Source organism: Patagioenas fasciata, chromosome 3, assembly GCF_037038585.1.
Source record: "Patagioenas fasciata isolate bPatFas1 chromosome 3, bPatFas1.hap1, whole genome shotgun sequence".
NCBI classification, from domain to species: Eukaryota; Metazoa; Chordata; class Aves; order Columbiformes; family Columbidae; genus Patagioenas; species Patagioenas fasciata.
Genome location: NC_092522.1, coordinates 23,247,935 through 23,262,846, shown reverse-complemented (window position 1 = coordinate 23,262,846; position 14,912 = coordinate 23,247,935). Strand labels below are relative to the sequence as shown.

The 14,912-nt window shown below is 45.2% G+C and overlaps 2 protein-coding genes across 7 annotated transcripts in view; one reads left to right on the top strand and one right to left on the bottom strand.

Annotated features, from left to right (window-relative positions):
* COQ8A (coenzyme Q8A) overlaps positions 1-6,219 on the top strand; it is a 47,626-nt gene extending 41,407 nt beyond the window's left edge. For both annotated transcript variants that reach the window (XM_065834851.2, XM_071805940.1), the window contains exons 10-15: positions 136-229; positions 466-607; positions 2,518-2,625; positions 3,371-3,436; positions 4,245-4,331; positions 4,809-6,219. In XM_065834851.2, coding sequence (XP_065690923.1) covers positions 136-229; positions 466-607; positions 2,518-2,625; positions 3,371-3,436; positions 4,245-4,331; positions 4,809-5,102 — 791 coding nt within the window. In that variant the 3' untranslated portion in view covers positions 5,103-6,219. The remainder of the gene's footprint in view (positions 1-135; positions 230-465; positions 608-2,517; positions 2,626-3,370; positions 3,437-4,244; positions 4,332-4,808) is intronic.
* Positions 6,220-8,839: 2,620 nt separating this feature from the next.
* The window catches only part of CDC42BPA (CDC42 binding protein kinase alpha), a 194,235-nt gene continuing 188,162 nt past the window's right edge, over positions 8,840-14,912 (bottom strand). For all 5 annotated transcript variants that reach the window (XM_065834823.2, XM_065834821.2, XM_065834822.2 and 2 more), the window contains one exon: positions 8,840-13,754. In XM_065834823.2, the coding sequence (XP_065690895.1) occupies positions 13,623-13,754 (132 nt within the window). In that variant the 3' untranslated portion in view covers positions 8,840-13,622. The remainder of the gene's footprint in view (positions 13,755-14,912) is intronic.

Genomic DNA, 14,912 nt, shown 5'->3' with positions numbered 1-14,912 from the left:
TCTAGGGCCTCTTGTACTTACTCTTCAGCTCAGAGCTGGCTGGGCAGCAGGTTGCTGCTCAGCTGCAGCTCTGGAAAGCTTAGCCTGAGGGGCTCCTTTTTTGCTAAGCCTATTTGCTTCTCTGCTGTCTTTCAGGTTTGTTCCCTGAGCATTTGATTGAAGTCCTGAGCAGAGAGCTGGCCCTGGAGTGTGACTATGAGAGAGAAGCTGCCTGCGCAAAGAAATTCCAGTATGTTCATGCCATTGCCTTCAACCCTTCCTGTCTGGTCTGTGTGTGTGAAACACAGGAGAGGTTGTTTAACCTCAGGGACAGTGGGGAGATGAATGCCATGCCTTGGGATGTAGCACAGGGGAACAATCGGTGTTTGTGGCCTGAGCTGCCCCCTAGAATTACCACTTTGTTGGGGAGAGGCCTGGCTGCTCTCAGTGTTGCTAACCTTTTCCTCTCCTTTCTGTATCCCCCAGGGAGCTGCTGAAAGACCATCCTTTCTTTTACATCCCGAGAGTAGTGGATGAGCTGTGCAGCAAGCACGTCCTGACCACAGAGCTGGTGTCTGGCTTCCCCTTGGATCAAGGTGTAGGGCTGAGCCAGGAGATTCGAAATGAGGTACTGTGGGGTGTTCTGTCTTCTTCCCTCACCAGAGCATCCTGCTCGGCCTGCCTGGGCACTGCTGGGCCAGGGAGCGCTTTGTGGAATGCCATACCCAAACAGTGCAAAGCAGGGCTGGAGCTGGAGACTGTCTGGAGCTTGTCGGAAGATTTTTGTGTAGGGAATTTGGCAGTGACGTTGGAGTCTCCTCAGGCTGGTCTAGGACGTGCAGGTGCCAGCATTCAGCAGGGAGGGGTTGGAGGGGTGAATGGCAAGGGTGGCTGAAGGGCAGGTAGCCTTGCTGCGTATTTCCTATATGCCCTGTTTCTCTCTCAGATGACCTTGAGATTGGGAGGGATTGTCAGCTAGGGAAAAGGGGTCTTGTTCTGCAACTGCTCCTTTGGGCAGGAGTGCAGAATCATCTGCCGTTGTGCAAGGATGTGGGATTTGTCTCCTGTGGGACTGACCTGTGCTGCGCAGGGCTGCTGGAAAAGTACCTCTTGGTAAAAAGGAGGGGGGATGTGGCGATGGGTGGGCGTTGATGCTGAATATAGCAAGGGATTGGAGTGCTGTGGTGGGACAAGCAGCTGTTCTAGCAGCAGAAATAACTGTCCTGGTATTTGGATTTTTTTGTTGTTGTTGTTTTTGTCTTGGTGTGAGCTGTCAGCTGGTCACTGCAGAAGAGGGCAGAGTTACGTTCCTCTAGATAAACAGATCTTGGTGTCACACTGGACACAAAGCTATGGCAGAGCTGGCTGCCTGTGACCTCTGAGCTGTCAGTTTGTAGGACTTGTCCCTGCTGATGAGCTGCTGTATCACCAGGGCTGCTTTTAAAAGGCTGTGAGGTGGGGTGTTGCTGCAGGAGAGCAGCCTGTCTTTCCTATTAGTGACTGGCCTATCTGACGCACAGCCTTCTGCCCCAAATGGCAGTGTCCTCTAGTAGGGTCTGGGGCCTGGCTTGCATTTGGTGCTCTCTTCCCTCCCTCTTAGATGTTTCACTCAGCTTTGCAGAAACTGAAGAGAGGCAGAATGAGGCTGGTGTTTCTTCTGCTGAACAGGCTCCAGCTTGAATATCCTCACAAAAAAGCTCTGCTGTAGTATGTAATTCAGCAGGGGGTTCTTCTGGGACTGCTGCTCTTCCTTCCCCATGCCTGGCAGTCCCCTGGTGTTGCTCTGCTGCTCCTCCTTCAAGCTGGGTCAGTGCTGAGTCCAGCAGAAGACTTGGCTGAGGAGTACACAGTGGGTGTTTGTATCTAGTGAAGCCCCCTTTCAATAATGGTTTGGACCTAGTTCTGTAGGTTGTTGAGCAGCTTTACAGGAAGAGACTCTCCTCTTTAGCTGCTTTAATCTTTCAACTTAAAATGCCCTGGAACTGCATCTCATTTCTCCTGAGCTGCCTTGGCTTCATTCTGGCCAGGCTTCTGCAGGACTTCCCACCAGGATAGGCTGTAATTCTCTGCTGGCCTCCCCCACCTCTGCTTTTGGATCCCTCCTGGCACTGTGAGGATGTTCCTTTGCTCTCAAAGCAACAACCAAATGGGTAGTCAAAGCTGGGAAGGTGAAAGGCAGGACTGGGACACAGATAACACATGCGGTGGGTTGACCCCTGGAACCTGCTGTTCTCAGCTGCCACATACACGGCAGCCTCCTCTCTGGAGGCACATCCCGGGGCTGATATGAACTACAGCTCAGGCTGATGTCCAACTTGCATGGCATCTGTGCTGTCTGCTAAGGATGTCCCATGGCAGGTGTGGGCTGGGAGTTGCTGAGAAGCGCTCTCATCTCTGCAGGAGTTTTGCAGGATGGAGCAGGTAGTTCCTGCCAGCGTGGCGATGTGTTCCCTGTTTGCTAATGCCTGCTGTAAATGATGTATATGAGTAGGGCTTCCTGCCCTCCTGACTTGCTGCTTTCTCTCCTTGCTTTTCAAGATCTGTCACAACATCCTGGTCCTGTGTCTGCGGGAGCTGTTTGAGTTCAGGTACATGCAGACTGACCCAAACTGGTCAAACTTCTTCTATGACCCAGAGTTGCACAAGGTAAGCCTAAGAGCTGCTATTCTGCCTGTACAAGAGCCAGTTTTCACCAGCTTTTGATTATTCCCCAGCTCCCAGAATTTAATGAGCCCTTAATGAGATTCTCTCAGATTTGTCCTTGAGACTTGAGATAGGACAGTGAAGCCTGTCCCTTTGCCACTTGTCTTCACTTGGTCTTGGTAGAGAGCAGGGCTTCTGTAAGTCTGGCTGGCTGCCTGTGTTTGGCCTTAGATCCAGGTACAGCTACTGCTGTCGCCTCAGGGTCTGTTTTGCAGCTGGCAGTGCTCTACCAGGGCACACCTGAGCCAAGGACTCTTGCTGAATACTCTTGTCTTGTGCTGTGCTGTAGATAAGGGTGCCTGGGGAAGCAATTGCAAATGTGCTCTTTGTTGGTTTGGCTGCTTGCTTGTGCCCTGCAGGTCAGATGTAATTGCTTGTTCATCCCTGAGGTCTATGTTGGAAAGTGTTGGGAAAAGGTTTGGAACTGCTCTGTCCCCAGGTGAAAAGCCTGAGCAGCGTTACCAGCTGAGCAGGTGTGACAATGTGAGCACAGGCCACAGCTCCTCTGCCATGAACTCGTGCAAATGTTTGTGCTGCTGTCAGGAAATAAAGGAGTTGGGGGGAGTGGAGCTGCAGTGGAAAGGCTCTCCAGCCAACTGAGAGGAATGAAGACATCAGGAGCCGTCTTAGGGTCAGGCTCTACTCAAGTGGTTGATGCTGATGTACAGATGGGTTTGTTCATTTCCAGGTGGCCCTGCTGGACTTTGGAGCAACACGAGGGTTTGATGAGAAGTTCACAGATGTCTACATTGAGGTGAGGATTTGCATTGTGCCCTAGAGTGCTGCACTGGGGGAAGTCTTAAAATATTTGCAAAATTCTGCTTATCATCTCATAGCTGTATCACGTTGTGCTTGAACCCACTCTGTGTGCGTAGTGAAGCAGGGCAGGAGGGAAGAGAGATCTCTGTTCCTGTTTCATCCTTACCACAGCTTTCTGCATGTCTGCTGCAAGCTGCTGGCCATCTGAGTTCAGATGTTTAAATTGCATGACAAATGTGGAGAGCTGTCCTGTTGCTTACTGGGAGACTCAGGCAGCAGAGCATATCAGAGTGCTTGTAACTCAGTGTTGTTTGTTGTTTGGTTGTTTTTTCAGTGAGGGTACACAGGAATTGCTTGTCCTGTTCACTGTCTCTTCCTGTGATTTCTAGCTTGGTTTACAGGCTTATGAATTAATGTGAAGTCATATATGCTGCCTTTGTGATCACTGTGTTCTGCACTTGATAATCAAAGTGCAGGGGCCAGGAGACATCACCTCAAGCTTCTCACAGTTGGCTCCACTGTTTTGCTGGGGGAGGGAGCTGATTGATTAGTGTAACTTTTTTTATGTTCCTTAAATTGTCTGGGCTATATGTAGCCATACTGGGAAGAGCTTTGGAGAGCCAGCAGCTGTATGTTTTTGCCAGTGGCTCTTAAACTGGCCAATGTGCAGAGCCCTGAAGCTGTGGGCAGAAGGAATGAAGCAAGCAGGCAGCACGTGCACACGGTAGCCCACGTAGTAGTCTTGTGCTCAACACCTTTTTCAGTCATCCCCTCGCTCTCCTGAAAGTGTTCTTCCCGTTTAGGTAATCAAGGCAGCTGCTGACATGGACAGAGAGAGAGTACTGAAGAAGTCCATTGAAATGGGGTTCCTTACTGGCTATGAAGTCAAGGTATGGAGCAGAGGATCTGCTTTTGCAGTGGCTAGTGATAAGTATGTTGTGGGTCTGTGGACTTGCCCAGATTTCTTGATGTGGTAAAAGCCAATGTTGGTCTGAAAGCCCTGTTGACAAAGGATGAGGGCAAATAGTTTGACTTTTGTTCTGTTCTCTCCCTTTTGGGAGCAGGAGCAGTACTGATGATACAGCTACCCCCAAAACCACTGTCCCTCCTTCTCTTCCAGCAAGACCCAGCAGGTGGTCATGACTGCTGAAATGTTGTGACTGGGTGGATGGTCTTCTGGAAGGTTGAGTTTCTTGAAACTGTACTGACCAGATGTTCATCAGTCTGTTGGGGGCTGGAGGTTACCTTTGTGGGTATGGTTGGGTATTTCTCCTGAGCTGCTGCTGTTAGCATTAGTATTTCTCCTTTTCCTCCCTGGTGGTTAAAATGGCCAGTGATGTTATTTATGCCTCTTTCCTTTTGGGCAGGAAATGGAAGATGCCCACTTAAATGCTGTCCTCATCCTGGGAGAGGCTTTTGCGTCTGAGGAACCTTTTGATTTCGGCAGCCAAAGCACCACTGAAAAGATCCATGGTTTAATCCCAGTCATGCTGAAGCATCGGCTTGTCCCTCCACCCGAGGAGACCTATTCTCTTCATCGGAAGATGGGGGGTTCCTTCCTTATCTGCACCAAACTGAAGGCCAAAATTCCCTGCAAAAACATGTTCCAAGAGGCATATAGCAAATATTGGAGCAGTAGGGGCAAGAAGCCAGAGGATTAGTAAGAATGAACTAACACCTCTTGTTCTGAGGGCGCAGTTCATCTGAGCTTTGCAGAGAGCGTTGTAGCCTCCCATGCGTTCCACCCCAGCTCTCCATCCTCTTGAGATGCAGCAGCCTGTGCCCTGGAAGCCAAGTGTGCATTTCACAAGGACAAGGCTGTTCTTTCATGCTGCGTTTATCCCACACTGACTGCCGGTACAGTCTGCAGCTTGCAGGAAACTATCTTCTTGACTGCTTCTGTACTGTTCAAGGCTCCAGCCAACTACCTTGAATGCATTTTTCACATTGTGATGGTGGCTGCGTATCAACTGGGTTTTATATCAAGTAGGGGAAGGAGGAGAAGCTCAGAATTTAATATTAAAACCTGTTTGTTATTCTTCAGAAATTGTTTTTTAAAAACCTGTCCTCGTTGTGCTAAGGTGGAATTCAAGTAGTTTTCATACTGTGAATTTTAGAAGAAAATACTAAGGTGTTCCCTACACAGACACATTTAGCACCTTCCCCCCCATTTTTGTAAGTCAAGTGGTGGCAGTCGAAGAACCCTCCTGGATTTTACTGACACTGTTTAACGCAAGGGGAGCGTGTGTGTACATAGGGTGAAGTATTATGCTTTCTGCCTCTTTTTGGCTTGCAAGCTAAACATAGGATATATTTTAAAGCAATCTGCGACTTGAGTGCCAATCTGTTTTAAACACACATGTACACTCACCCAACCCATCTGGGTTCTGGGAGTCAAATATGTAATCAACAGAGCTATATGTGAGCACAAGTAGTGGGATTCTTCACTGTCTGGTAGGTATCAGCTTCCCTGAGGGCGAGTCAGAGAAGCTACAGCTCTGACACCAATTGCTAGCTGGACTCCAAACCAAGAACTTAGTCTGTCTGTCTTCTCTCTCTTTTCTTGTAATGCAGAACTTACGGCAAGGCAGACAAACGTTAGCGTCTCTCATGAGCATTTCCAGCTTTCGCTGAAATGTCACACATTTAAAACCAGATGCACAGTTTTAAACTATTGGAGTCAAGGTAGGAAATTTACTTTCTTAGATATTTTTTTTTGTACGAGCCTGTACCTGTACGACTTCCTGATTTCAATAAAAAAGTGCTTGTGCGGTGGGCCTTCTGCCTGCGTTTTTTTCATCTTCTGGTGCAGTAATGAATAGCCAAGTGAACTATGTCCTGGGATAAACAGGAGTTGAGCAGGAGCAGCAGTTTCCAAGTCTCTTCTTGTTGCAGTTGTTTGCTCAAAGAATTGCTACCACCCTTCAAAGCCAGCTCTTTGTGGCCTGTTTCTTCTTGCAGCGTTCCATTGCAGCTCTGTCACTAGTGCTAAAAGTGATGGTGACAGTTTCACCAGGAGCCAGAGGGACATCAGCCTGAACAGCTGTCTGGCCATGAACATCCCTGTTTTTTTTTCTTGTCTTCCTTGGTTTTAATGACTCTGGACACAGGTCTTTTTGCCTTTCCTCCACTTGTGAAGAAGGAGGGGCTGTTGGAGTTGATGCTTCCATGGTGCTCATAAGGCAGATGTCCATATTGGGCAGGTGCCCAGATATTCAGCAAGCAGGCTCAGTTGGTTCTACTCAGTTAACACAGCCCATACGGAGGTTTTATGATCTTAAACCACAGTACATAAGAAACACTTGATTGCTGACACTTCCAGAGGTGAACAGGTAAGTGAATAAATGGTCTCTCTCAGGAGGGACCTTTGTGAAATAGGACAAAGGATTATTTTATTACCTTTCTTCCAAGATCATAAACATATAAGCTGCTTCCTTTAAGACTTGGTTGAGAAGTATCCAGTACTGTTTAGTTAAACTGAAAGTAGCTATCTGGTTATTCATTTGAGAAGAGTGAACTCTGCTGTTCAGTGAAAAATTTTCTTTTGCATTAAGCTGTTTTGTACACTCAGAGTAAGGTTCCTTGTTTTGGGTTCTGATAGACACTGTTTTTTCTCCTTTGGATTTAGACCTTGCAAGTGTAAAAACAAGAATTGTTTGAGATGTTAAATGTGTATGATGTTTGTTAAAAAGTGAAGTATAAAAAGCTGACAAGGGAATTGGATTATGTGAGGTTCAGAGCAAAATTTCTGAAACTGAAGATTCAGACCCAGTATGTTCAGAGAACCTGCAAAGCAACTCAAAAGAGCACAACTAGGTGAGATGGGTATGTGCGTGTTCATGTGATCACAGATTCTTTGTATAATGCTGCTGGGGCAGCGGTGTTCAGCTTGGCAAACATTTCCCTTCCTTTGAAAGGGAGTGTATTATTAAAGAGTAACATCAAGCTGAACAGTGAGGAGTTGTTTTGCCTTTACCTAAAGGATGATAGCAACTTGCACAAGGTAAGATGTTCCTTTATTAGGAGAGCTGATTACAGCACTTGGTCCTTAATTTCTTCTGGCCTTTTGTGTATGTTCTAAAAGCTTTAATAATTTCTACAGTTTTGTCCAGAGAGATGAGTGACACAAAGAACTGCATGTCAGTAAAAGTAACAGCTGCGGAGAAAAAGTGGGCAAGAAACACGGCTCTGGCTTCAAGTCACAGAAGTCATGACATTTTTGATGAATGAGAACCCTTCAGCACTGTTCCTTGCTTTGTGCCAGGTGGTGCATGTGCTTGAGCTACACATGTAGGTTGAGGATATGAACACTGCTGCAGCAAGCTTCTAAGTCTCAGAAAAATCCTCTTGCAGAAAATGGCTCAGTGTTCCCTGAGGCAAGCTGGAGCCTGAATCTGCTGCTCTGAGGATGGGGATTTTCCATTCTAAAGAATCAAGATTCAGCCTTAAATCATCATGAACATCAGCAGTGATATTCATATCTTCTTTCTTTAGGTAACCTGCTTGCTGCATCAAGACAGAAAACTAATGCTGAGGAGCTGAACAGAAAGCTGCTTTTCTAATGTCCAAATCCCTTGACAATAGAAGGCCCATTTCCCAAGACCTTCACAGCTGTGGTGGTGCAGCAGGAACTTGGTGAAATAAAAAATATACAAGTCTGAGCACAGGAAACAGCTGGGATGAGCTCCACATAAGCTAAACAGGGGGCTGAGAAAGTAATAATTTTGACTGAAGGAGAGGGACAGGGTCAGACATTTCTGTGGCCATGTAAGAAGTGCTCCTAGGGGGGATTGCTGGTGGTCGTTGCTGTTATGGATCCTGTGTCTCCTGTTACCAGAGTCCTGCACTCCTGCTGCAGGTGGCCGTCTGAAGCAGGTACTCAAAGCCAGGCCTCCACTAACAAACCCTGGTGCACAGAAACTCCCAGACTGGCCTGTGAGGAGCTGCTGGAAGATGTGAAAGGGTTGGAGCACATGCAAAACCTCACAGGCATTTCAAAAGGCACTTACATCAATTTGATGGTGGCTCAGCAATAACCTCAGCCGAAACCTTTGATGCGTAACTACATGAAGGAGGAACATCAGAAACAATGACTACAAATACTGACACAGGACAGATGACCTAAAAAAAGGTTAAGAAAACTCTAGTTGATGAAGTCCAATATACTAAAGTGTAAGGTAGCTTGACTTCAAATTTTCAAAAAGGTTCTGGTATTTTTTTTCTCAGAGCTCTTAGAGCGATGTTGATTTTTCTCCTATATTCCTCTTCTTCCTGCTCTGCACTTGTGCAGATACGTTACAACATGCTGGTTTTATCTTCAAGAATGCCATTATTCCCCCTTCCAGTTCTTCCTCGAAGCTTAACATGGGGAGGTAGAAAAAAAGACAAAACATCTGCATTTCTAACAGTTCCCTGTTTTATTGCAGTACATCAAAGTAGGTTAATATTAAGTGTGTTACCAACATAAAATATTGGTGGTAAGTCATTTTTACATTGTTGACTTTTCCACCTTAAATATTTCTGTGCAAAAGAATCTACATCATTGTTCTGTAGCAGAGAATCTCTTACAATGTCCCCTACAACACTGAGGGCATTAAACATAAAAGTGAGAAGAGGCAAAAAGCAGAATCTTTCCCCCACACGCACACTTGTCAGCTTTTATACTCTAAAACAAAAAAAAAAAGTGATTACATCTATGCCATGCAAAACTGTACAATAATATTACAATGAAAAAACCTAAAAAACGTATTTTAAAAATAAATGATATGAAACTGTCATACATAAAAAGGCAGGTATAATTGCTCTGAAATACCAACACTGGTTGGTTTGTGGATTTCTTCCCTGTGGATGAGACTTTCTTAAATGTGGAATGAAAAGAGGTTGTACTGAGCTGCAGCTGGAATGAAAGACAAAGTGGAGTTGGAATTTAGGCTGGGAAGCCTGCAGCAGAGCGGTTTCTGGGGGGGGGTGCATCAAATACAGTGTGAACACACAGCCCACGCAAGGGTGCAGTTTGTGTTAGTGCAGAAGGTTGTCCCATTTACTCCATGGAACTGACTCCCAGTATCAAAAAAACCCAACACAGCAGAAGCTACTATGTGCCACTTCGATTCTCAGACTAAGGCTCAGGAGGTGTGGGTACTTCCACTGCAAGAAATTTTACCCTTAATGAAGTCATTTAAAACTAAACAGCTTGCATAAAATGGAAAATACACCCTTCTTCCACCCAAGAGCATGTTTGTCCTGTCATTCAGGGTCTGGCCATGCAAAACAATACGGTGCCAGAATCTCTTTCTGTGTTAATATTTCAACTGTGTTGCTTTGAAAGGCTGATACTGTGTGAACCACTTAGGCGCAGTTTAACTACATTTCTATAAATACTCTATGCTTTGTGGACCCTTTTTTTCTTATGACAAGACCCTTAACTTCCCTCTGCCATATACCTGAGAATAACACACCTGGCTTGTAATTTTAGGAGAATAAAAAAGGTAACATTCCTGACTCAGTTTTGAAACTCACTCATTAGAATGGGCAAAATGTACATTCATAGCAAGCCACAGCAACTAACTGAGGGGAAAAAAGCAACTACTTCACCACAGCCTCAGGAATGTTGTGTTTTTTTTGAAACCACCAGCTGTCTTCTACAGGTCAAAGGCATCAGAGAAGAGAGTGCTATAACCCTGCTTTGGGGTTATGAAATGTGGAAGGAAGCCACATACCCGTGTGCGCACACGTGCAGGGGAAAACTACTTACCAAACCTTATTCATTCTATAACCTGGAATCCTTAGTAGCTGCCTGAATCTGTTCAGATCCTTTGTTGCCATTGAAAGAGAAGAAAAAAAAAATGCAAAAACCCAACAAGCCATATGATTAAGCAGCGTCAAAAATGCAAACACCTTCAGTCTCAGCCAAAAGGAAAAAATCAGCTAGATACAGACTGTGTACAGAGAACAGATGCTACGGTCAGAAACACAGTGGGAGATTGGAAGCTCCCTGAAGAAAACGCAGCCCTCTCTCTCACTGTGGCGTTGAAGCGATGCTACAGTGCGCAGCAGCAAACATCAAACCCTAAGAGACAACTGTCTGAGAGATACCAGTCAAGAGTCTTACAGTTCAAATGACCAAGTTACTTTCCCTAGCCCAATGAGTATTTAAAAAGCTCAGCTATAGTATGCGTTTTTTTCAGTGTTCATACCAACAAAAAAAGATGAGTGTGGTTTAAAATTACGTGTATAATCAAATGGTCCCCAAATATCCCAAACTATTCAAGTCCTACGACAATTTTTCTTTTCAAATAAGTGATGTGGTCATTTGCTTTTCAACTGAGAGAACAGTTGCTGCTTCTCTTTTGAACATACGCGTATAAAAATGCACAGTACCAAACTAATGATTAAATACAATAATCCTAAAGGAGACTTGCCAAGGCTTAGAAATTGTGGTGTACAAACAGTGTAGGCCTGTGGTGCTCTCATCCTCTGGAGCTCAGTTGTGTAACACAGCTGACCTACACTGCCTGAAAATGCCAGGTTCTGATATCAATAGCTTGTAGGCACCGTAACAGAGTAAACATGGGGGTTTACTTGATTTAATTGTTTGCTGTGTCGTGACTCTCTGGGTTCTGTTTTCAGACAGAGCATTAGCCCCACTGCAAAAAAACTACCAATACGATCCTGTGACCCACTCTCAGGGGACTGTCACATAGGCTGCTCCAGCTTAAATGACCGCTCTTTAAATGCCCTCTCTCAACATCAAAACAAGATTAATGTTTAAATACAACACACAGTAAATACAAAACTAGTCTGCAAAGGCTTTGAAAAGTGTGTGGACGTGTTACACCAACAGGAGGGAATTGTGGGGAAAAAGCAGTGGCTATACTTGAAGCAATATGCAGCCTTTAAAAAGAAGCTGATGTGGAATTTTAATAATGCCAATAACACCCTGCCTATCTGTCCCTCAGAAACACTGACAACTATTCTGGTAGGAATTAATTTCAAGTGCTTAGCCTTTTGCAAAAGCTTTTATCATTAAATGCCAGGCTTGCAAAAGTAGTAGCTTTGAAGTGAAGACAACACAACCAGCTTGCTACCCTGAAAAACCCAAACAGGAGAGAGACAGGCTTTTGATATGATGGTTTCTTATATAAAATTCTTGAATTCTTGTCCCAAAAATAGCATTGAATGAGCTTAAACTTGGACAAGCCTCTTGATTCAGAGTGAAAATCTTACCTAGGAGACCCAGCATGATTAAATGATCTGTGTGCCTCACTCCCTATTTCACATTTAGATCACACCTGGAAATCACTGTACATGAGCTATAACTTCCAGTAGGGAAGACAGAAACTGGAAAACTCCTAACACCTCTGTGTGGGTGAAACACTATATACTGCTGAGTACTGCAAGAACATGGAATGGTTTAGTAAGAGCCATAACAAGCTTCCAAAACCCACAAAAACCAGTATTCTAAATACAAAAAGCCCTTATGTGTTTCAGTATGGTCATAGTATAAAGCCACCGACAACACTACTGAGAAGAGAGGCTCATTTGAACGCACTCCCAAAGGAAAAGCACATCTGCCTTGCTAACTAAAGAGAAGAGACATCTTCCTCTTACCATCCATTTGTACATCAGTCTCTCGCTTTATTCTGTTCACTGCATGACCAGCTTCAGCTTTTTAATTACTTTTGATACTTCAGCGGGCTCTGTCTTTCACCACAATACTTTCTGCCCTCCAACCCTACCTGCTACTGGAACCAAACAGCAGGTGAGCGCATAGAAACAACTGCAAATTGCACAAACCCACAAGCACGGGTCGGGGAGAGAGAGGAAAACCAACCTTGCCAGCATGGCAGTTGTGGGTGATGAGGCATCTTCGACTACCACAGTGTGAACAGTGTGAGGTCAGTCTTCAAGGTTCTTCATTGCTACAGTGACGGCAGAGCCAGCCACAGCGAGCTGCTGGCTAAGGGCACTCATTTGGCTGATGTGTATTAGCAACTCGTATTTGGTAACGACGGTAACAGTTCTCTGGTGAGGGATGGTCAAGGAGATGCGGAAGACTGCTCAGCCTGGTCAAAGACTGACGCAGGGAAACAGTTTTCCTGCTGAACGCTGCTGCACTGAGCTCCCTTGCTGCCTGAAGGACCTCCACTGTGGCACGCCGCGAGGCTCCTCAGCCGCACCGCCGGCGCACGAGAAACCAGCGCAGCCGCCGGGCCCACCGGTGCCCTCGGATTTTGGGGCAAGGGGTTGCTTTCCCATCGTTGTCATTTTTGCAAAGGATGGGGATGAACAGGAAAGTAGGAATTATAGCTTCAGTTATGCTGCTGCCAGAAGTAAAGAAATGTTGCAAAAGCACTGCAGGGACCTCTCCCGGCAGTGCAGCGAGCGCTACGCACAAGGAATATTTGTCCTACGAAAGGTTTTAGGCCAGGCCTCCAAGTCTGTATATTACCGAGCATGAAAACAGGGACAACACAAATCTTAAATTAAAGGCTCTCTTAAATAAGCATCCATCTTCTGCTGCATACACAATGCTTTTTTTTTTTCTTTGAATATATACATACGTATTTTACTCTAACATCTGCGTATTTATTTAAACTCTGTACTGTAGTAAAATATGCATCATTTTAATCAATAAGGATTTGCTGGCGACAATCAGATTGACATTCAAACGTGGTGGCTGAAAGCTTTTATGTGCCTCTGACATACTGATCATTCCCCATGCAGGGGAAGGGGTCTCTGTGCTACTTTTGTACAGTACAATGAGCTATTGTATGGAAACAAAATCCCTCTGAATTTTCTCTTGTTGATACTGGTCTGGTCTACTTAAGCTACTTTTTGTGAAGTGGAAGAGGGGTGGGATAAATATGTCTTTAAAAATAAAGCAGCTGTAACCACAAAAATGAAACCAATACTAATACAAATCCACAGCATCTGATATTTACCAACACCCTAAGCTTTGCTCGTTCGCTGCTGTCAGTTCTGGGGAAGGGAAAGTGAGGCAATGCCGAACGGTGCTGAAGACAACCAGCTTTTACCTTCCTCTGTACCCCACTCCCATATCGCTTTCAGACAGGGAATGGGGCGGGTTAGGATGATGAAGGTGAGAACTGGAGCAAGTGAAGGGGACAGCCATGGGGACAGCAAGCTGCTGTGATGTCAAATCTGAATGCTGAAGCAGTTCATGAGTCCCAACTCACGTGGTCAGAGCTCTCCAGGGAGAGGCTCTTGGTCTTGTGAGGAGAAACCGGACTGGGAGGGCTGCTGAGGTTGGAGCTGTTCGATGCAGTAGAGTGTCTTGGAGAGTCAGAGTCCTGCAGCCCAAAAGACACAGATGAACACCAGTAAGTAAAAGGCCAGGTAAATTTGAGAGCCACTGAGGGTGTCTGAGCAACAGGTGACTGGATTCAAGGGCCTCCATGTATTTTGCTTGTGTCTAAAAATACCGAGGAATTATTTTGCTCAGAATTTCCTGGTCTGAGGAGACCTAAGAGTAAGTGGTCAGATCACTCTGCTTTCAGCAGGCATAGCTGATGCTGACATAAGGACACAGCACCCGTGGGATTCTTGCAGTCTGCATGTTGCCGAGGGCCTCCTGGTCAGCAGGGTGTGCAATGTCAGGTTGTTCATGAAGCTACAACACCTCTGGCCTTTTCACAGCTTATGATCTGATACACTCTTGCACTAAACTGAGAGATTTTTTGGTATGAGCTTCACCACAGCTACCTCTTCTGTGTCACTCTCAGGATATTAATTCAAAGCATCCTATCAAGTTACTTTAGTTGGATTTTCCAGAGCACAGCAGAATGCAACTATGTCTGAGCTTGAGACTGGGTTGACAGTTGCCTTCCAGCTTCAACTGGAAGGATATATTCAGTACTTGTGTGATCTCTTAATTTTTTTCACTTCTTGGTAAGAAAACAGGCTGGGGAAGTTTTGCTGGCAAAGTTCAGATTGAACCCTCCCATGCAAAATATTCTTTGTTGGAGGGACTGAGTAGCACTGGGCAGGATTATAGTCCTATCATAATTATAGTTTTGTTCTGCACAGGATACAAATTAATAAATCCAGGTTCTGCTCTACATGAAATTATTATATTATAATTCTTGAATTACCTTGTTAACTAGAGGCACTCTGAGTACAAAATGTCTCTCCTGTGAAATGGTTGCTAAGATAGCCTGAGAATCTTTGCAAATAAAAAGCAGAAGGAAGATCACCACTTCATGCTGTGCACAGGTCACTATCAAGCTGTTACTCTATGGGGCCAGTATTTTTGGGAGCCTCACCACCCACGTAGCTCCAGGTAAGGAACACAGAGAACATTTTCTGCATGTTAAATACCAGAACCAGAGTTGAGATAGTTGAATAAAGTCTTTTGTCAGGATAGCTTGAAATACAGGAAATCCAAGTCTTAATTGTCAACATCTCCCAAACTTGTAGCCAAATGTGTGACAGAATTTAACTTCCTCATC